The 22,836-nt window shown below is 39.3% G+C and overlaps 1 protein-coding gene across 1 annotated transcript in view; it reads left to right on the top strand.

Moving 5' to 3' along the window:
- ARL8B (ARF like GTPase 8B) overlaps nucleotides 1-17,552 on the top strand; it is a 50,718-nt gene extending 33,166 nt beyond the window's left edge. Inside the window, exons 2-7 of the mRNA XM_086697541.1 lie at nucleotides 2,596-2,676; nucleotides 3,616-3,689; nucleotides 4,098-4,191; nucleotides 7,960-8,027; nucleotides 9,079-9,149; nucleotides 15,450-17,552. Of these exons, the coding sequence (XP_086553667.1) occupies nucleotides 2,596-2,676; nucleotides 3,616-3,689; nucleotides 4,098-4,191; nucleotides 7,960-8,027; nucleotides 9,079-9,149; nucleotides 15,450-15,499 (438 nt within the window). The 3' untranslated portion in view covers nucleotides 15,500-17,552. The remainder of the gene's footprint in view (nucleotides 1-2,595; nucleotides 2,677-3,615; nucleotides 3,690-4,097; nucleotides 4,192-7,959; nucleotides 8,028-9,078; nucleotides 9,150-15,449) is intronic.
- The last annotated feature ends 5,284 nt before the right edge of the window (nucleotides 17,553-22,836 follow it).

Raw genomic sequence — 22,836 nt, 5'->3', positions numbered from 1 at the left:
TGCAGTCAAGGCAATAAAGAATACGACAAGAAGCGTGAAAGAGCTTGTAGGAGAATTATGATACTTTCCTGAGGATTTAGAAGATTTGAATGTTTGCGTGGACAAACCATGTGCCTGGAGATGGAGAGATTTGATAGTTAAATATTGTGAATTGATACAGAGCAATCCTTCTCAGATTAGATACAGTTAATATAATTCCATTCAGTATTTTAACTGAAATATGAATCTCTAAAGTTTATTTGGAATGTGAGCAGTGAACCATTCCAAATTCTTGATCTTCTATGTAGTGTAATACATTGCACAAGCTACAGTAATTCATCTAATCCTAATTTAAAATAAACAGACTAATGGAAAAGAATTGAGGACTCAGAAATAGAACTGTCTCTGTATGGCATTTGGCAAATCACTTCAAATTAGTTAAGAATGGGTGGATTTTTTTTTTTTTTTTTTTTTTTAAAGTAGGCTTTGTGCCCAGCGTGGAGCCCAGTGCAGGGCTTGAATTCACAACCCTGAGATCAAGACCTGAACTGAGATCAAGAGTTGGACTCTTTAAAAAAAAAAAAAAAAAAAAAAAAGTTTTAATGTTTATTTATTTTTGAGACAGAGACAGAGCATGCGTGAGGGAGGAGAAGAGAGAGAGGGAGACACAGAATCTGAAGCAGGTTCCAGCCTCTAAGCTGTCAGCACGACTTGAACTCATGAACTGCGAGGTCATGACCTGGGCCAAAGTCAGATGCTTAACTGACTGAGTCACCCAGGCGCCCCAAGAGTTGGACCCTTAACCTACTGAGCCACCGAGGCACCCCAGGAATGCATGCATTTTTAAATGAGGAGTGAGATGATTGAAAAAAGGAGCTTTTTTTGCACTGTATAATCAAATTCCAGATGGGTGAACATTTTAAATGTAAAAAAGTCATTCAGTAGCAGAATGTATGGATAAATTGTTGTCTATTACTATAGTGGAATACTCTACAGCAATGAGAATGAACAAACTGCAGGCAGCATAATGTTGAAAGAAATACAAAATATTATGTCGTAAGAGTTTATTAATATAAAGTCCTGGAACAGTAAAAACTATTCTGTAGTGTTAGGAGTCAGAACAGGATTAACTTTTGGGTGAAAAGTAGGAAATAGTGATTCAGATGGGGCAAGATAAAGACTTTGAGGTTCTGGAAATGTTGTTTTTTTGATGTGGGTAATTGTCTTTAATCCAGTTGTTCATTGTGATTATTTATTGGTCTTCATACTTACGATTTGTGTACTTCTTTGTATGTATATTTAGAAAAAAAGTTATAAAATTAAAAAAAAAGAAAAAGTCATTCAAATACTATTAGAAGATACTTCAGTTTTATGACAAGAAGGTCATAAACCAAAAAGAGAACAGAATTGATTACATAAAAGGAAAACCTATAAAGTGACAAAATAATTTGGGATGCCTGGGTGCCTCAGTTGGTTGAGCATCCAACTCTTGATTTCGGCTCCGGTCATGATTCCAGGGTTATGGGATTGAGCCCCACATTGGGCTCTGTGCTGAGTGTGGAGCCTGCTTAAGATTCTCTTTTCTCCCTCTGCCCCACTTCCCTGCTCATGTCCTCTCTCTCTCTGTCTCTCTCAAAAAATAACTAACTAACTAAATAAATAAAATCATCTCTTTAAAAGAAATGGCAAAATATTTTATAAGCCTTGTTACAAGACAAACCTGGAAAAGCTATTCAGCCATGAATTGTAATAGTTATTGTCAAAATAATTTAAATGCTAAAAATGGAAAACTTTGAAGTTTTACTTCTGATTTCCTACTTTGTGTGTTAACATTTACGTACAGGTGGGGAAGTTAATAAATGTTTCTTCATAGTTGTATAATAATTCTTTTTTAAATTTAAGGATATACGTAAAAAATTTTTATTATTTTTAAAATATTTATTTATTTTTGAGAGAGAGAGAGAGAGAGAGAGAGAGAATCTTAAGCAGGCTCCGTTCTGTCAATGCAGAGCTCAACTTGGGGCTCGATCCCATGAACTGTGAACTCACGACTTGAGCCAAAATCAAGAGTTGGATGCTTAACTGACTTAGCCATCAAGGTGCTCCCAAAATATCTTTTTTTAAATGGGGGAAATGTGTTTGTATGAACAAAATATATCTCTTCAAGAATTAGGGGTATAAAGCGTGTTTTTTTTTTTTTAAGTATTTTTTTTTTTTAATTTTGTAATGTATGTTTATTTTTGAGAGAGAGAGAGAGACAGAGAGAGAGAGAGAGAGAGAGAGAGAGAGAGAACGTGAGCAGGGGAGGGGCAGACCGAGAAGAAGACATAGAATTTGGAGTAGGTTCTAGGCTGTGAGCTGTCAGCACAGAGCCCGATGCAGGACTCAAACTCACAGACTGCGAGATCGTGACCTGAGCCGAAGTCGGAGGCTTAACTGACTGAGCCACCCAGGTGCCCCTAAAGCGTGTTTTCTTAAGACATTATTACCACCCCTAAAAAATTAGTTAAATACTAAAATGGTTACAGAAGCATTGTTGATGCCTGAAGCTTATACCATGTTATGAATCTTAATAAATATTGATTAATCTAACTTGAGATGTTTTCTTTCATTCAGTCAGGTCAATTCAGTGAAGATATGATACCCACAGTGGGCTTCAACATGAGGAAGGTAACTAAAGGTAACGTCACAATAAAGGTATGTTATCTTGCCATACTTGACTTAAATTGTTAGTATACATAGCTAGAAATCTTTGTTTCTTTGTTTTTTACATGCTTATTTGTACTTCTTAACTCATGAATGGGTAAGTTTCGAAAGAATGTAAATCAACTGTTTTGTTTTGTTTTGTTTTTTTCTTTTTCTAATAGATCAAAATGTGTAAGTTGAAATGGTTAAGTGCCATAAAAAAAAAATTAAACATATGGTTTGGCAGAATAATGTTTAGGGTCTGAATGTTTCTAGGAAATAAAAACCCCATGTTTGAGATCCCTAGTTTGGGATGTAAATAAAAATAAAAATCCCATGTTTGGGATGTAGTGTTACATTATTTCATGGGTAGTATTTTATATTGAAAGATAATTTATTATTTATAATATTGGTAATTTAGTATTATATTTGTGGTATATATGTGGTAACCTAGTTTTCTCTTTCTTTGTTACTAAGCCCTAAAATTAAAACTATAAAATTGGAAAGTTTATAAAAGTATAAACATAATTTTTTTACAAAATGTTTATTTATTTTGAGAGAGAGAGAGAGAGAGAGCGTGAGGTTGCATGAGCAGGGGGAGGGGCCGAGAGAGAGAGAGGGAGAATCCTGAGCAGGCTTTGTGCTGTCAGCATGGAGTCTGATGTGGGGCTCAATCCCACGAACTGTAAGATCATGACCTGAGCTGGAATCAACGGTCGGACACTTAACTGACGGAGCCACCCAGGCACCCTTGAACATAAAGTTTAGAATGGCCCCAAGAACTTCTAGATGAAGAGCTTGTTTTATTAGCTCAAGTTTTTCAGGAGTAGTTTGGCTCTAACGTTGTGGAAATAAGCACACCTGCCTAATCTTTCTCCGCCTCTTGTAATTTTTTCCTTCCGTGTATTACTTGAAATATCTTTCTTAAGAATTGTCTTTCTTGGTTTAAAGATTTGGGACATAGGAGGACAACCCCGATTCCGGAGCATGTGGGAACGGTACTGCAGAGGAGTCAATGCCATTGTGTAAGCACTTTTTACAAACGTCAATTTAGGTTTCCAGGAAGAAAAGTTGTTTTTAATACTCAAAGGCTCAATTTTTATTTCACACAATAACTTCCTCAGATATTTTCTTAGTGTAATTCCATTAATATGAAACTTGAAAAAATGAATCATAAATGAGAGTTTTATTTATGTCTTTTGTTTATGCAGTTAAGAGCTGAGGGATAGAAATGTTTTACTGCCATGTTTTAGCACCTAAGAATAGTCTATTTAAAAGTATTTTTGGGTACTGAGCTTCTCTTTATGTAGGCCTTTATTTTGATTAACAGTTTCAGTAGTGTAAATCTTAAAATTAAAAACCTTTATTCCTAATTGTGATCATCAGAGAATTTGGAGAAGACATATTGAAACTGCTTTTTTTTTTTTTTTAAGTTACATGATAGATGCTGCAGATCGTGAAAAGATAGAAGCCTCTCGAAATGAGCTACATAATCTTCTAGATAAACCACAGTTACAAGGAATTCCAGTAAGTATGGAGTTTTTGGTATATTATATGATTATAATATATTATTAGAAGTATAATTCTTTGATTATGTTATGTTCAAAACCAGTAAAATGTCTTCTGTCTTAAAGTCTTAAAAGGCTTATATTTATTGAATATGAGTCATATACTGGGCACTGTGCTATTTATTCATTTCTTAAACTATATGCAGTAGGAGCAGTGCTCAGTCCTGGGGATACAGTAATGAACAGAAGTGAATAGAATCATGCTCCCTGCCATCATGGAGCTTGTGGTTTAGTAGGAAAGGTGGATGTGATGAAATCATTTGAATAGTACAGCTCTGATAAGTGCTGCAAAGGAGAGGTACAAGGGGCCATGAAAGTTGTAAGTTAGAGGAGAGATTTGATCTAGTGTGAGGGAAGAAAGAAGGATTCCCCAAGGAAGTGATGCTTGAGCTGAATCGTGAGGGATATGGAGGCATAGGAGGGTTGGTTGGGACGATTGGAGGAGAAGGGAGTTGTAGACAAAGAGAGCGCCTTTGGAAGGAGGAAGCAAGGCACTGAGAGGAGGCCAGTCTCTCTAGAACACACAGCAAAGTGAGAGGGTGGTGAGCTATGAGGCAGCTAGGACACTAGAGGAGGCTGGGCTAGGCTAGGCTGGGCTGGACTGGACTGGACTGGACTGGACTGTGTGGGAGGCTGATGTAACATTTGAAATGATCAGATTTATTATTTAAGTTACTTATTTCAGTTTGAGAGTAGATTCAAGGGTCAAGAAGGACTATAAGGAGGACAGTTTTAGGAAGCTGTTGAAGTTGTACTGCAAATTATAGTACCATGAATTAGGGTGGTAGTAGACAAGATGGTGAGAAGGAAACAGGTATTAGGGATATTTAGGAACACTGTCCTCAGACTTGATAATGGGTTAGAAGAGGAAATGTAAAGAATAATTTCCTAGTTTTCTGGTTCGTGCATTTGTGCGGAGGGTGGTGCCTTTTGTTGAGCCAAGAATGCTGGAAAAGGACCAGGATTTAGCCTCATGACAATGAATGTCAAGGACTTGAGGTGTATTATCTCTGTGAATTCTCAGAACATAATGAGGTTCATGGTTATCCCTGCTTCATAAAAGTTGTTACTTATTCAGGGTTACATGGCAACATTTGTATGTTGTGCAGCCAGGTTTTGAATCCATGTCTATCTGACTTCAAAGCCAATTCTTTATCTCCTGTTTTAAAACCTGGTTCTATATACCGTAAGTAAACATCAGCCTTAAAGTCATCACGAGTCTTCTTAGTTGCAAGCAAAAGAAAGCTGACTTAAGCAGAAAGGAATTCATTGAAAGGACATTGGGTAGCTCTGAGAAGGCAGCACATAAGCAGGCTCAGGAAATGGGCTGGAACAAGGAAGCTCAGCAGCTGCCAGATACCCAGACCCACACCACAGAGTAAATCCGGTGACCACATGCAGGTTCTAAACACTGGATGTAATTTTTCTGGTTGGAAAGTCATCTAGGTGATTCTCTTTCCCTGTCAGAATGGGTTCTCCCTCCTGCTTTCTTGTGTAATTGGCTCTGCCTGGAAGGTTTTGGTCAATTCTAGATCTAGCAGAAAGGAAAGCTGGGGAAAAATGATCCACAGAAGCAAGAAGCTCTGTTGGGAGGCAGATTCATATGGTAGGAGGAGGTTTCTTAAATGTAGTAAGAGGTCTAAAATGCTAGGCAACCTCCAAACTGACCACTGATAACAAATGACCGTGATGTTATTTTTAGAAACTCAGGCAGGTCCAGCTTGAGAACCTGGTGTGACTTAAATAAGAGTATAGAGAGGCATGGGAGTTGGGAAAGGGGAGACAGGCTGACCAAAGGTATTGAGGTTTGGCTCTTGGCACTCTGACTCCCTGTAGTGCATTCTCCTGTGAGCCCCTGGTGTCCCTGGCTTTCTGTCCTTTGTGCAGAGTCACAGTCTGGGGTCTAGGAGTACGATTGGTCAAAGTGTATGGAGTCAGCTGAGAGTATGCTGTATTAAGTGAAAGGAATAGGTATGACAAGGTAGACCTGGCATGTACTTTGTTGAGATACAGGTTTTTTAGAAAACACTGACTTTAGAGTTTGGATATCATCAGGTATGTTACAGGTACTCATATTCTCGCTCTCTCTAAGGCAGAAAGGACATAGCTGAGAAAGATAGATTGGTAATTGGGAAGCCTGTTTCTGCTTTCCTTTCTTTTCAAAGCACATCTAGCAACCTGATGACAGCATTTATTGCTACAGTTTAGAGCTGCTATATTTATCCTGAGCTCCAGACTTAACCATTGTCTTAGAATATTTATACGTGGTATTCTGTAGGATGGATCAGGAATTTTAAAAGCCTATTTATGTGTTTATATGATTAATGGTTAACAAAAAAATGGCTAAAAAATTGTTTCCCCACTCTTGGTTGTGTTGGTAGAGATTTATTTAGAAATAGCAGAATGGGGGCGCCTGGGTGGCGCAGTCGGTTAAGCGTCCGACTTCAGCCAGGTCACGATCTCGCGGTCCGTGAGTTCGAGCCCCGCGTCAGGCTCTGGGCTGATGGCTCGGAGCCTGGAGCCTGTTTCCGATTCTGTGTCTCCCTCTCTCTCTGCCCCTCCCCCGTTCATGCTCTGTCTCTCTCTGTCCCAAAATAAATAAAAACGTTGAAAAAAAAAAAATTTAGAAATAGCAGAATGCATACCATAGACTCAGATTTTTTTTTTTTTTTTTTTTTTTTGAGAAAGCATGAAAGCACAAGTTGGGGAGAGGGAGAGAGAGAATCTTAAACAGGCTTTACACCTAGCTTGTAGCCTGCCTTGGGGCTCAATCTCATGATTGTGAGGTCATAACCTGAGCCAAAATCGAGAGTTGGACACTTAACTGACCGAGCCACTCAGGAGCCCCTAGACTTAGAATATTTTATTTTTTATTTTAGAGAGAGACAGTGTGAGTGGGGGAGAGGGGCAGGGGGAGAGAGAAAATCTCAAGCAGGTTCCATGCTCAGCACGGAGCCCACTGCGGGGCTTGATCCTATGACCCTGGGATCATAACTTGAGCTGAAATCAAGAGCAGGACACTCAACCAACCGAGCTGCCCAAGTGTCCCTAGACTTAGAATATTTTATTTTATTTTTATTTTTTAAAATCTTACTTGTTTTTCAGAGAGTGCAAGTGGGGGAGGAGCAGAGAGAGGGGGACAGAGGATCTGAAGCGAGCTCTGTGCTGACAGGCTGACAGCAGAGAGCCTGATGTGGGTGGGGCTTGAACTCAGGAGCCATGAGATCATGACCCGAGCTGAAGTTGGATGCTTAACCAACTGAACCATCCGGGTGCCCCCAGACTTAAAATATTTTAAATGTTTATTTCTTATTTTTGAGAGAGTGAGAGTACCAGTTGAAGAGGGGCAGAGAGAGAGAGGGACACCTCACTGGCAGCAAAGAGCCCGATGTGGGGCTCAAACCCCCGAACTGCAAGATCACAACCTGAGCTGAAGTTGGATGCTTAACCAACTGAGCCAGCCAGGTGCCCCAAGACTTAGAATATTTTAAATAGAATTTGGCAGCCACATGTTGGATTAAGGGCATCTGTGTGGGAGAAGTTAAAATGGATGCTGATTTGAATGACACAGTGAATGAGATAGGCTACCACTTAACACAAATACGCCTTAATAGTATGGCATGTGGTACCATTCCAGTTTTCATGTCCACAGATATGACTATCATATGCTTCTGTGACCTTTTCTTACATAAAAGTTTATTGTTGTTAATATCTTTTCTTTTTAAAGGTACTAGTACTCGGAAACAAGAGAGATCTTCCGAATGCCTTGGATGAAAAACAGCTAATTGAAAAAATGTATGTCTTTTTTTTTTTTTTTTTTTTTTTTTTTTTGGGGACAGAGAGAGACAGAGCATGAACGGGGGAGGGGCAGAGAGAGAGGGAGACACAGAATCGGAAACAGGCTCCAGGCTCTGAGCCATCAGCCCAGAGCCTGACGTGGGGCTCGAACTCATGGACCGCGAGATCGTGACCTGGCTGAAGTCGGACGCTTAACTGACTGCGCCACCCAGGCGCCCCGAAAAAATGTATGTCTTAAGAAAGAATGATGGTGTTTTTAAAAAAGTTTGGTTCTCAATTACACTTTTTTGCCCACTACTTTGTTTAGCATCATTATATTATTATTTAATTTTTAATTTTTTTTTTTTTAAAATTTTTTTTTTCAACGTTTATTTATTTTTGGGACAGAGAGAGAGCATGAATGGGGGAGGGGCAGAGAGAGAGGGAGACACAGAATCGGAAACAGGCTCCAGGCTCTGAGCCATCAGCCCAGAGCCCGACGCGGGGCTCGAACTCACGGACCGCGAGATCGTGACCTGGCTGAAGTCGGACGCTTAACCGACTGCGCCACCCAGGCGCCCCTTTAATTTTTATTTTTAGAGAGCACGTGAGACGGGGGAAGGGGCAGAGAGGATAGAGAGAGAGAATTCTAAGCAGGCTCCACACTCAGCACAGAGCCCGACATGGGGCTCGATCCCATGACTCTGGAATCATGACCTGAGCTGAGATCAAGAGTGGGGCGCTCAACTGACTGAGCTACCCAGGCGCCCCTTAAGGATTTTATTTTAAAGTAATCTCTACACCCAACATGAGGCTCGAACTCACAACCCCAGGATCAAGAGTCGCATGCTCCTCTGACTGAGCCAGCCAGGCGCCGTTATTTAGTAATGCTTATTGCTATGTTTTTAGGTAAACATGGTAAATTTGGCCCACCAGAGAAGTGAATTTCTAAAATTTCAGTAGTGGTAAAATAATTTCTTCAGTATAAAAAGACCAGGAAATGGAACAAAGGGTGATAAGTATGGTTGTTTTAGGCACTGATTTATTCTCTTAATTCTGCTTCTTATAGGAACCTGTCTGCTATTCAGGATAGAGAAATTTGCTGCTATTCAATTTCTTGCAAAGAAAAGGATAATATAGGTAAGAAATGACTGTTGAAGAAATGGGTATTACTGGAAAGGTGTCTTAATGCTTTCTACTGTTTATTTTCCCCATTTCTGTTTAATTGACTTCCCTTTTAGAGTACTGTTGTTTTTGCCTCAGGAAAAATAATAGACATTATATATATATATATATTTTTTTTTTTTCAACGTTTATTTATTTTTGGGACAGAGAGAGACAGAGCATGAACGGGCGAGGGGCAGAGAGAGAGGGAGACACAGAATCGGAAACAGGCTCCAGGCTCTGAGCCATCAGCCCAGAGCCCGACGCGGGGCTCGAACTCACGGACCGTGAGATCGTGACCTGGTTGAAGTCGGACGCTTAACCGACTGTGCCACCCAGACGCCCCAAGACATTATATATTTTGACAGCAAATACACATCCTGAATGTGCTCTATGCTATTTAAAGAAGTGAAATAGACATGAAGTTAAACATTATGTGATATCAATTTATTGTATTAATTTTGGTCGAGCTAGTATCCAGCTGTGCTTTTTAACAATGATGTTTTTGAAATAAGACTTCACAAAAATTGGTCTATTATTTGGTCTATAGGCACTGAAACAATTGTTCATTTATTGAACCAGTATATTACTGCAATATGTCAGTACTCTATTGGAGATATAGGCCAAAAGTACCCTTTATCTATTAAGTGTCTGTATAAATTTTCTAGAATTGCTATAGCAAAGTACCACAAACTGGGTGGCTTAAAACAGCAGAAATTTATTTTCTTAAGTTCAGGAGGAGAGGCATCCAAACTCAAGGTGTCACAGGGCCCTGAAGGCTGCTGGGGAGTATCCTTCCTTGCCTTTTCTTAGTTTGTGATTGCCTGCAGTCTTTGACTTGGAGATGGCATAACTCCAGCTTCTGTCTCTGGCCTCACACAGCCTTCTCCTCTGTGTGTGTCTCTGTGTGTATTTTCTTTTCTTATAAAGACATATCATTGGATTAGGGCCTACCTTAATCTAGTATGATCTCATCTTACATCTGCAAAGACTATTTCCAAATAAATTCTAAAGTTCTGGTAGGTGTGAATTTTTAGGGGACTCTCTTCAATCTAGTACAGTGTCCTTAAAGAATACATATATCTGGTTGGACTTTAGTTTCTTAACTAATTTATGAGAGATTATGTAATAAAAGTATATTGGAATGGGTAAAAAGAGTCAAAGGTAAAAAGGAAAGAGGACTGGAAGAGTTTGACAAGATAAATGACTATTCCAACCTGTTAGTTGCTTGCTTGAGTGAAAAGACCTCTAACAATGAATGCAATAAAATATACTCAGTGGTAAGGTATAATCTTCACGAAAAAAGCTACTCACGCTAAGTCACATGGTTCTTGACATGACCGGCTCAACCAAAGTATGAAAGGAGAGTTCAGTGCATGCATCTTGAAGCGGCTGGGTAGGAGCCTAGGGATTTTTGTGGCACCTTCACTTTTCTCAGTTTTGGTGGTCACTGATGAAAAAGATCACTGTGTGGGTCAGTACAGAAAAATGAGGCTATCCGTCATTGCTGCATAGTAGGCTACAGACAGCATGTGCTTTGGAGTCACGCAGCCTCAGGCCTCAACACTTGGTCCTAAGTTACTTTCTGACAGGCCTTGGACAAAGCACTTAACCTCCCTGATCTCCAGTTTTCACTCATCTATAAAATGGTGATAATGGCAGAAATTTCAAAACTCTCTTGTGAGAGGGAATGTGACAATGCATTACAACATTTGACATATGGTGGATGTCACATGGGGGTATTAGTTTTCTATTGCTACTGTCAATTAGCAGCCTCTCATGGTTCTCACTGAGCTAGAAATCAAGGACTAAAATGACAGGTTGTGCTCTTACTGGAGACTCTAGGAGAGACTCCATTTTCTTGCCTTGTTTTCACCTTTTAGATCCTGCCTGCTTTCTTGGCTCATGGCTCCTTCCTCCATATTCAAAGCCAAAAACATTATCTCTCTCTGACCATTTTACCATAGTCACACCTCCAATTAAAAAAGAAAAAAAAAAAAAAAAAAACACCGAAAACTTGTATTGGCACTTGTAAATAGTGCCAAAAAAGTGTGTTTAAAAGGTATTCTGAGATTTTTTTTTTCCTTTAGCCTTGTTCATTATGTATTGGTTCTTACCATAGTTAACTTTTTTCCCAAGTCATTTCTAGTCTATCAAGTTTTTCCCCATACCTTCTCAAACATGCTCTGATGAGCTCAAATTGTTGATAGTTTTCTGGCTAATTCTGGGCTTTCTTTCTCTTTTATTTTATCTTATTTTACTTTTTATTTTGAGGGTTTTCTTTCTTTTTTTTTTTTTTTTTTTTTTTTTAGTTTATTTGAGACAGAGAGACAGCATGTGTGCATGAGTGGGAGAGGGGCAGAGAGAGAATCCCAAGCAGGTCTACGCTGTTAGCACAGAGCCTGACCCTAGGCTGAGTCTCGAGAACCATGCATTCATGACCTGAGCTGAAATCAAGAATCAGATGCTTAACCTACTAAACCATCTAGGTGCCTCATAAAGATTTTATTTTTATTAATACTATTTTTTAATGTTTATTTATTTTTGAGAGAGAGAGACAGACAGTGCAAGCAGGGGAGGGGCAGAGAGAGAGGGAAACAAAGAATCCGAAACAGGCTCCAGGCTTTGAGCTGTCAGCACAGAGCCGGATGCAGGGCTTGAACCCACAAACCGTGAGATCATGGCCCCAGCTGAAGTCGGACGCTTTACTGACTAAACCACCCAGGCACCCCAAGATTTTATTTTTAAATAATCTCTGCACCCAACATGGGGCTTGAACTTAACAACCCCAGGATCAAGAGTCCTATACTCCACTGACTGAGCCAGCCAGGCCTCCCTGAGCTTCCTTTAAAGAGCACCTAAAAGCAGTTTGAGCCTAATAAGTTGGTGATGGACACAAACTCTCCTCTATTAAATGGGTAGAATAAGTGGTTTGTTATATTGTGAGCATTCAGATAATTTGCAGACTCTTCAAACACTTAGGGTTACATAGTTAATTAAAAAAAATCCCTCCCCTCCCCCGTGTTAGGAGGAATTCTTGTTAAATTTTTTTTTTTTTTTTTAACGTTTATTTATTTTTGAGACAGAGAGAGGCAGAGCATGAACGGGGGAGGGTCAGAGAGAGAGGGAGACACAGAATCGGAAGCAGGCTCCAGGCTCTGGGCCATCATCAGCCCAGAGCCCGACGCGGGGCTTGAACTCACGGACCGTGAGATCGTGACCTGAGCTGAAGTCGGACACTTAACCGACTGAGCCACCCAGGCACCCCTCTTGTTAAATTTTAAGTTGTGACGCCATGAGCGTATTTACTTATACAACAGTGTTCTCATCAAAGGACTTTTTTTTCCCCAGGAGATGTTTGGCAACGTCCAGAGACACTTGGTTGTCATAATGAGGACTGTGATGCTGGCACATAGTGGGTAGAGACCAGAGATATTCTAAACATGCTACAGTCTCCACGGCTAAGAATTGACCAGCCTAAAATGTCAGCAGTAGTGGCGAGGCTGAAAAACACTGTTCTATACTAACCGTAATTTTTATGGCATTGAGCTATTCTGTAAATATATTTTACCACCTTGAATACTCTCTAGTATTTCATAAAATAGGAAAAAGAAGTTATTGAAAGGAGAAAAAAAATCCTTTATTTTATTATCTTAACAAACTAGCCAGATAGTTTCTTGAAAAAATCTTGGGAGCTCATTTAGGAAGGAAATGCTGGAGAGCTGATGAGAAAGAACTTTTGCTATTTGAGGCTGATCTTCCTAGTCTGTCATAGAGCTCCAGAGACACCAGTGTGTGATTGTAGAACTCCTGCTTCACTTTGTATTATCAAGCCCTAGGACATGGATCCACTCTACCTAGATTCAAATAAGCAGTTTGTAAATGAGAATTTGGAGCAAGAAATGCAGCTAATAGCGAATTAGATTAGACTTCTTGGATAATCAAGTCAGAACATCCTCCTTAATTTCAGCTTTTACAACATTTTAGAACCAAATTCGTGAATTTACTAAATTGTTCCAAAGGTATCTCAGTACACATGGATTGTATATTCTCCTTCCAGCTTCCTAATGTGGCATATGAAATACTTGAGTAGTGTATCCTCAGACCACACATAGAACAGATTACTTCTGGGAACATGATTTTTGCAAAGATGTCTCATGTTTGTGGCCCTTTTTGTCATGGAAGATGACTTCTTTTTCTGAGTATCTTATTTCTTTTCTGCCTTTTTATCTAGTCTTAAGGATCCATCTGTCTTTAGGATATGACTTCTGTCCAGTGTCCACAAGTTTTGATTTTTTTAAGTGAATATCTTAAATATTTAAAACTAGGCATTTCATTTTCAGTTTTACCTTTCTTTCTGTTCAGTTCTAATGAACATGGCTTTGCTCTTACTGCATACTGCTGTCCCCCTTTGAAAGTGCACAGTCTGGTTCAGCAATCAGGTTAAATCATTGTTTTCACAACTCTGAGCAGATCATGTTTGTTCAGATCTCAGCTCTAGGCTATTCTTTATATGTGTGTGGAGTACAGTTTCTGTAACACACGTTAGCTGGGAAACTGAATTTGCACTCAGCTCTCAGGCTTGGAGAATCGAATGCTCTTTTTGATAGATGACACATTTTAAAGAACTCAATGACAGTGACTCAGTGTTTGACTTAGCTGCTTTCTCTTGTCACTCGAAGTGCTTTTCTTAGCTAATTTCAGCTACTATAGCTTCACCTGCCACCTCTATTATGGTACCTTACCAGTCTGCATCCCTTTCTGAGATCCATAGAGCTAAAACTACCTGCTGGACATCTCCATGCCTGTTATCTTCTTACACCTCAAACCTGATGTGCTTTATAGCTTAATTCTTTTTTTTTTTTTTAATGTTCATTTATTTTGAGAGAGCACAAGTGAGGGGACAGGCAGAGAGAGAGAGAGAGAGAGAGAGAGAGAGAGAGAGAGAGAGAGAGACAATCCCAAGCAGGCTCTGTACTGTCAGTGCAGAGCCCGATGTGGGGCTCAATCTCATGAACTATGAGATCACGACCTGAGCCAAAATCAAGAGTCAGACGCTTAACCGACTGAGCCACCTGGACGCCCCTACAGCTAAATTCTTAATCTTTTAATTCTCAAGTCTGTTCTTTCTTTAGCCACTGTGTTTGTCAGCAGTTCCATGATATACACAACTCATTGAAGTCAGAATATTCTTTCTCACCCACTACATATAGGCAGTTTGTTCTATTCTGTATGTTAGTCAATTCTGCATTTCCTTCTTCTATCCCTATAGCACTTGTTTGCTTCAGGCCTTCCTCCACTTCCTATTCCTGCTGTGGTATTCGCATCTGTATTAGCAGCTCTCCAAGTTGTTCTCTGTTGCCATTGTTGAGCATGCTAAAATAAAGTAATATATGTTCTCTGCTTAAAATTCTCCAATAACTTCTAGTTGACTTGAGAATAAAACCCAAACTTAGTAGCACCTTAGAGTGAGATACAAGGATATCTGGCTCCCTCTTGTCTGTGGTTCTTTGTTGAGGACATTTTTGCTCCCAGGGGACATTTGGCAATATCTGGAGACATTATTGGCTGTCACAACTATGAGTGTGGAGGGGGAGTGATAATGGCATCTAGTGGTAGAGGTCATGGATACTGCAAAATGGTCTACCATGCACAAGAAAGGCCCTCTTCCCATCCCAGCATAGAATTACCCAGTCCAAAATGTCCAGAAGGTGAAGTGAGAACTTCTGCTGTAGCCTTAGCAACGAGTGGCAGCCCCTTCCCCCCATCCCTGTGCTTCATCCACATCTTATCAAATATAACCCATCCAGATCTCCACAGTGTTCATGTCTTTGTTTATTCTTTTGCTTTTGTTGTTTCCTTTGCCTGGAATTCTGCCGGGCAACCCTCCTCCCAACCCCAAATGATTTCTTCTCTGTTTTCCAGCTTTGACACTAAAAACTCCCTGAGGGCAAAGAGGGTTGCTCCCATATCTTTGCATTCCTGGCACTTCATGTAATAGTACCTTGTCTTAAGGCAGTTAGTAAATTTTTGAGTGAATAAAAAGATGGCACAAGCTGTCCTGAGCACAGAGACCTCATGAGTCTCTCATAATTCCTTAGACTGCCCTCTTGATGTTTCGGTAATGGAGAATAGTAGTATAGATGCAGAAAAGCAGAAGAGGGCAGGGCCAGCATGTGTTTTGAATTAGCTGCATTTTAAATATTATCTCTCATGTTTAGTAGTTTCTTAACTTTGATATCTTAATGCCTTCAATTTTTTTCCTTCCATCTTTAGATATCACACTTCAGTGGCTTATTCAACATTCAAAGTCTAGAAGAAGCTGAAGCATCTCCTGAAGTCATCCGGTCCTTCCTGGCTATAATCCTAGAATTATTGTCCGTTCCTCTGAAGTACTTCCCAGAATACGGTCCTTCCTAATCCCAAGAAATTGCCTTTTTCAGAGTTTATTTCTCATGTGCACTGCTGAAGATGTGTATCCCTAATCCTTCATAAAGAATCAGCTAGAGTTGTCATGATAAAGTCAGCACACACAAAAAAGCTTCTTATACATACTTGTCTTAAACAGTGTGTAGAGCTTTTTTTAAAAAAAAAAAAAAAACACAAAAAACAAAAAACCCCAAACACATGTGACCATCTTAAATCAAGACAATTGCATATATATGTTCTGGTCTTTCTGGGCCAGATTTTTATATTGGTTTTCGGTAAATGTCTATGATATTTCGTTATAGAGTCCATTAGCTTAATACTGATACTGACTTGATACAGCATGAAGTTTCTAGTGCCACACACAGTATTTAGAAAACCTTTAGCCTGACTCATGTGGGATAAAAACATAATGTTTACCTGTCTCACAAATGCATGTGAAATGTATAATTACACCTTAGGAATTTAAAAAACGGTCTGCAAAGAGTGAGCGAAGGCACCAGATCAGTGTTGTTAATTGGTTCTTTACACTGGTGAGATCGTATATGAGTTTAAAAAACATTCTGCTTTCTGAGAATTCTTCATCACCAGATAGCAGTTGGGAATATGCGAGGAACTGAGGCATGCTGTTGTGTATCTGTCCAGATCATTACTTCTCTATTTTTTCTTCTTTTTTTTTTTTTTTCTGGGTTCAACACACTTTTTTAAAGGGTTGGGAATCGAGGATTTTCTCAAAAGCTTTCATGAATTTAGAGCATTCCAGCCAATATAATAAAATGTGCTAAGAATGTCAGACTTTGTTCAAACACCTGTTTGTTCTTTCTTTCTCCAGTCATTAAATCAGTGCTGCTGCATGACACTCTAACTCTCGACTTTTTATATCCAGTCATAGACTTTCAGCACAATAGATACTTAGAAATAAAAATTCTTATTTTTCTCTCTTATTGATGTAAGGTTTGGCACTCTTTTGTCTGGTGCCATTAGACATCTCGATTATTGTGACAACTCTAGACCTGCCTGCTCTATCTAATGTAATCATGCGCAATGTCTACAGGTTGTTTAATAATCACCCGGGGAACTGAGGAGCTGATGCTGTGGATTGTTTGCTTCTATGATACGGAGATGTATACAAACTTAAAACGAACATGTTTTGTAGTTTAGTGATGTCCATATACACAAAGGGACATATTACTACTGGTTCACTTGTAAATTGTTATTCACATAAACCACTGTAGTAGATAAAACTCTATGGTACACCCGCTTATGTGTTGCCTCACACTGTGTGTGATTTTGTTTCTTTTGTTAAGCAGCACTCATGTAGACAGTGCATTTCCAGACATGTTGAGCACTCAGAAGTGCAGTCAACAGTGAGTTCTTTTAATGAATACCAGTTTTAATTTATAGACTGCCATGGCCTTAACAATATTCTGTACAAAGTACTGCACTGTGTTGCACAGATACTCCTTGTTTTCCTCCATTCGCATTTTTATGAGTAGAATCTCAGCTTTTAAAATTCTGTTCCTATTCTTTGAAGCATGTTGCATACTTCCCTGATGGGATGGATGGTTCTGTAAATGAAGGGAAATTTAAACTTGCTACTGTAGCTCAACACCATTAATGGTCACTGTGAACCATTACAGAGAATGTGGCAATTTGCTTGTGCCTAAAAGGAGGAATTGGAATTAGAAAGTGTGACTCTGTGGGGATCGCATAGGTTTGTTATTTGACCTATAGCTAAACCTTAAATGTGTTTGTGTGTCTGTTCATTGCTTTCAGCATTTCAAGACATCCAAACTCTACTACCAACATTTTCCTGTGCATTAACTTCTGCATGTGAAAACTTAACAGTTACTGAACTTTGTAAATACGTGAATTTTTTAATTTAGGTGATGCATTTTTTGTCTGTTTACTGCTCTTCTCAGCTTTATTCAATAAACTTGCATTTTGAGGGTTGTATTGACCATTTTAACTGAAAATGTGCATCCTGATGGAAGGTGCTGACGTTTTTGGAAGGGGACAGAAAGAAAGTTATCGTGAGCAGGGTCCACAGACAATGTGCTAGAAAGAAATCAGCTCATTTCTCAAAGAACTGGGTCTGTGGGCTAGTTAACATAGAAGTAAACTTTTACAATATCCACAGAATTGATACTAGGATTTGGCGGGGGGAGGCAGGGTGGAGGAGATGTTGTTACCTGTAAACTGTCATGATACACCAAATTTAAGACTTTCACAAGTGGCAAGAGCTAGTTAAGCATTTTATTATCTATTCTTTTTAAAAATCATAATGAAACTTTATTAATAAATTGAAGTTGCAAGGCATGCCTCCTTACTGACTAGAGTTCCAGAATGAAAAGATTTTAAATGTCAAATGTTATGGTTTTCCCACAAAGGCACATGTTTAAAGTAAAGCCATTTGGTCTCCTTTCCTGTGTGTTATCTTTTGCACTATAAAAGTGAACATTTATCTCCTCAAAGCTACTGCAAAGATGGGATTTTTTATGTAGTTTTACTCAAGAAAAGTTCAGCCTGGCTTTTTCTCCTATATCCATACTGTTGTTCTGGATAGTCAAACCATGTTGGCCAATTGGGTGTGATTCAGCATTTCTAGGACAGAAATTTCGAGGATATCCAGATTCAGTTTTTGTAGGGGATTGGTGGAGAGATTGAGTTAGGCTGTTCACCTGCCCTCTTCTCACCACCCTCCTACCAAAGTGATTTTTGAAGGAGTGTGTGTGTCCCTGGGGCCAGTGGGTAGGGGTGCAGGGAGGATATAAGTTTAGCTTCCTGTATCCTTGATTTTCAAGTTGATATCTGCTTTCAAACATTGAGACTTACAAAAATCTGTCCCTTTGATTCCGTCAAGTAAATTGGATGTATTGGGCTGTGGCTACTTTAGTATTCATTGTTTTGACTGAGGAATTAATGGCCTTGTGTAATTCTAGCCATACAAGACCCAGTTACACTGAAATCCTGTTGATTTGGTAATTCCAACCTCTCAGGGTCTGGCAGATTGAAAACTGGAGTGAAAGTCTGAATTTACCATAGTCAGCATTATAATGTAACATCGAATTGGCCAAATACTTTAAAAATTCCATTGTGGGGAAACCAGCATGTTTAGTATTCAAGATTTTTTTTCTCTTAAAAAACTTTAAATGTGCCCTCAACAACGTGCATGCCTGTGAACATACTTGAAAAGGAAGACCGTAAAGCAAACATTAGCCTTACCAACTTCCCTTCAGCTTGCACATCTACAAATGTGGGGGCCACTGCAGGTGTTTCCTGTTGATTAGTAAATAGCCTCCACACAATTTCTGTTTAAAACTCAGCTATTAATAAAAATGGGCGCTTTTGTAATTGCTGCCTCTTGAATGTTCTTAGGGAAGCAGAAGCAAGTCATTGACATGATAGATGGCAATGGGAAGTTCCTTAATCTAAGCAACGGCAGTAGTCATTCATTATTCCATTTCATTAACAAGCTCTCTCTTCAGTAAGGTAATTCTGTTTTAAAACCGCAAGGCAGCTGGTATGCAAGGCAGCTGGTAACTTAGGTGATGCAGATTTCCTAGCAGGAATCAGAGGGGGAAATCTACTTTAACTTCATTTTATGGGGGCTTGCAGGTCAAGGGATGAGGCAGGGAAATAATTTGTCAGTTGAAAATGCTAATACAGTTTGACTCTGTCACGAGTGCTGGATTGACATTTGAGAATATGGGTTCTTTTGTTTTTATTAACTGATTGTGTGATGAGTTGCTGAATCCCTTCTGGCTCTGTAGTTTTCCCATCTATAAAATGAAATGTAGAAGATTTCTAATATAATTTCTCCTAACAGACTATGGTTCTACAGCCAAGAGAAGTGGATGGTGGTAAAACAGCAGAGAAGAAAGATGAAAAGGCCCATTCGCCCTAGTGAATATGTTAACTTTGCATGTTATTCAGCTTGCAAATAATCCAAAAGCACAAATATTTACATTTTATCACTTTAACACATTTAAGGGCTAGAGATCACAGACATTTTATAGAATGATACAGTAACTTAGATTTTGTTTGAAGGAAATGCTGTAAAACATAGGGGCTTATATTTTGAAAGCCATTTAAAAATTTTAAAGCTTTTCTCCCAGACTGCAGAAAAATGTTTATTCTGGTATACAGTGTGGAAAAATACATATCTACTACAAACTCGGGGGCAAACTTTTAGAGCTAATGTTTAACACTTTATAACTGCTGTGTTGCTGGGTTCTGCTAGAATTTATTTGGAGCTTGGGGAAAACTGGAACAGTTAAGAAAATACTTCTTTTCAAAGTAGTGAGAGGGGAAAAAAAAGCCAGCGTATTCCCTTTTGAATATAGGAGGTGGAACATTAATAGATTGCCCGTTACGGTGTCTCCTTCAACCAGCTTTTAGATAATCTACAGCTTTGGCCTACCCTCAGTTTTGTACTATCTATATCACACAATGTGTGTCTTCTTTCTACATATTAAAAGTGCATCATTTGTATCTGCTGCTACCCAGTATATGAATTAGGTAACTCCTTTTTCTATTTGTATCATTTTGTAAGGAAAAAGAAATTGTTCACGTTTATCATACCACTAACTGATGGAAAGCACAAGCTCTCACCCTTAAAAGAAGGTTAAGAATTTTTATGATTTCCACTTTGTAAACATCAGTTACCTAAAGCGTGGGGCATGGCACATGGATGGTGAACATTAGTTCTTGATGGATAATCACTGCATTGGATTTAGTGATTTAGTAGTTAGAACAGGTGCGGAAAGGAAGCTTACCACTTCCTAGGTCCGCTTTATTATTTTTTTAAATGATTTTTTAAAATTTTTTTTAACATTTATTTATTTTTGAGACAGAGAGAGAGAGAGAGAGAGAGAGAGAGAGAGCATGAATAGGGGAGGGTCAGAGAAAGAGGGAGACACAGAATGCGAAACAGGCTCCAGGCTCTGAGCTGTCAGCCCAGAGCCCGACGCGGGGCTCGAACCCACGGACCGTGAGATCATGACCTGAGCGAAGTCGGACGCTTAACCGACTGAGGCACCCAGGCGCCCCTTTAAATGATTTTTAATAGGTGAGTTACATGATTCAACAATTGAAAATACCTAAAAAAAATGAACTCTTGGTTCCACCCATGACTGAGTAACCAACTGCCCTTCAACCACCACTCTGGCCTTACAGGTAATCCTTAAATCACTTTCTTTAAAAAAAAATTTTTTTTTAATGTTTGTTTATTTTGAGATAGAGACAGAGTGCGAACAGGGAAGGGGAAGAGAGACGGAGACACAGAATCTGAAGCAGGCTCAAGGCTCTGAGCTGTCAGCACAGAGCCCAAGGCAGGGCTCGAACCCACAAACCGCGAGATCATGACCCAAGCCGAAGTCAGACACTTAACCGACTGAGCCACCCAGGTGCCCCTTATATCACTTTCATATTTATTTTTCTAGTGTTTTCCTTATACAAAATAAAAGCAAGTAGAAATATGTATGTGCTTTTTTTTTATTATTTATTTAAATCCCTTTCTTACATTGAAGGTGGCATACTGATTTGAACATGGCTTTTTTCCACTTACACTTACCTGGCGATCTTTCTGTATCAATATAGAGAGAGGTCCCAATTCTCCTTCACAGCACCATGGTTCCTAATTCATTGTGTATGTGGTTTTCACTGTTACAGATTCCAGTTTACCTAATGGTCCCCTGTTGATAGACATTTGGGCTGTTTATAACATTTTGCTTATGTAACCAGTACTGCAGTGAATCGTGGACTTTCGCAGTAATTCACATAACCATGACTGGGTCAGAGGGTAAATGCATTTGTCTTTATGCCAGGAGTTGTCAATCTGCCCTTTATAGGGGATGGGCCACTTTTTAGTTCTAGTTCCTGTCCCCCGTGTCTTGTCAGTCAGCAGAGTGTGTTGACAAACTTCTGGATTTCTGCCCATTAAATAGGTGGGAACGATAATTATATACTATACAGTTTTGAATATGAGAAATTTAGCTTTTCTTACCCAGCTGAGGAAACAATATTACCTTAATTCTGGAGTTGGATCACCAAATTGATGGGATAATAGGTAATCTCCTCCCTGTTTTTGCTTAAGTCTGCCCCTACCCCTACTCCACCTTTTACAAAGCAAGTAGATACTGCTTCAGAAAGAAGCAATGCTGAGTTTTAAAAGTTATCGTTACATCACTTGTTTCTTTTTTACATTACTGTTTTGGGTACTAAATCATTTATAATTTCTTAGAGTAGAAAAATCCTCCTTTTAATAGACTATTTTAACCCTGATATTTAACATAGGAATCTCTGGGAGTATCCTTGTACCTTTTGAGGTTGTTATGGGGCCAGACCTATTTTCTAGCTTCACAGTTTTAGGAACCTAGTGCACGGATTGACTCAGACTCACAAGATTGATTCTGAAAACTGGAATATCCGCCTATTTATTTACAATGCAGGATATCTTTAAAAGCACCAACATACACCTAGGTCATCTCCTTCAACTATCAGAGTTAAGAGGAGATTGAATTTGGATCACCTTGTGGGATGTAACTCCACATCACAGAGATTTAGGACCGTGAGTATAGAAGCTAGAACAGGTTGAGTTAAATAGAACTGGAATTAGATGTGAGGATTCAAATGTCTTTCAGGCGTTCTTGGACTGTGGTGAGTTTTAGTCCTGTCCTAGCTTACATTAGGTTTCCTTAGATATATTTTTCTCCTAAAACAGTGCTTTGAAAATAGGAGGGGCTTATTCATCCAACAGACCTCAGGTTCAAAAATACTAGGTGCTTTTACTAGATGCTGGTCAGTTCAGAGAGTTTGCGAGTAGTAAAAATAGGGCTTACTAAAAGTACTTTTGTAGGTACATTATATACATTCAGTAATTGAATTCTCACAACTGCCATATACTCATATGTTTTTTTTGTTTTTTGTTTTTTTTTTTTTTTTTGTAAGTAGGCTTCAGGCCCAGTTTGGTACCCAATGTGGGGCTTCAAATCATGACCCTGAGATCCACCCCTGAGCTGAGATTGAGTTGGACCCTTAACTGGCTGAGCCACCCAGATGCCCTTGAGTACTGGTTCCTTTTTTTTTAATGTTTATTTCGTGGGGGGCGGGGGGGGGGGGGTGGAGAGAGAGACAGAGTGCGAGTGGAGGAGGGGCGGAGAGAGAGAGGGAGACTTAGGATCCGAAGCAGGCTCCAGGCTCTGAGCTGTCAGCACAGAGCCCAATGTAGGGCTCA

This window comes from Puma concolor, chromosome A2 (genome assembly GCF_028749965.1).
Source record: "Puma concolor isolate L17-30 chromosome A2, mPumCon1.1.hap2, whole genome shotgun sequence".
NCBI lineage: Eukaryota > Metazoa > Chordata > Mammalia > Carnivora > Felidae > Puma > Puma concolor.
Note: the sequence above shows the minus strand (reverse complement) of the source record. Positions and strands in the feature narration are given on the sequence as shown.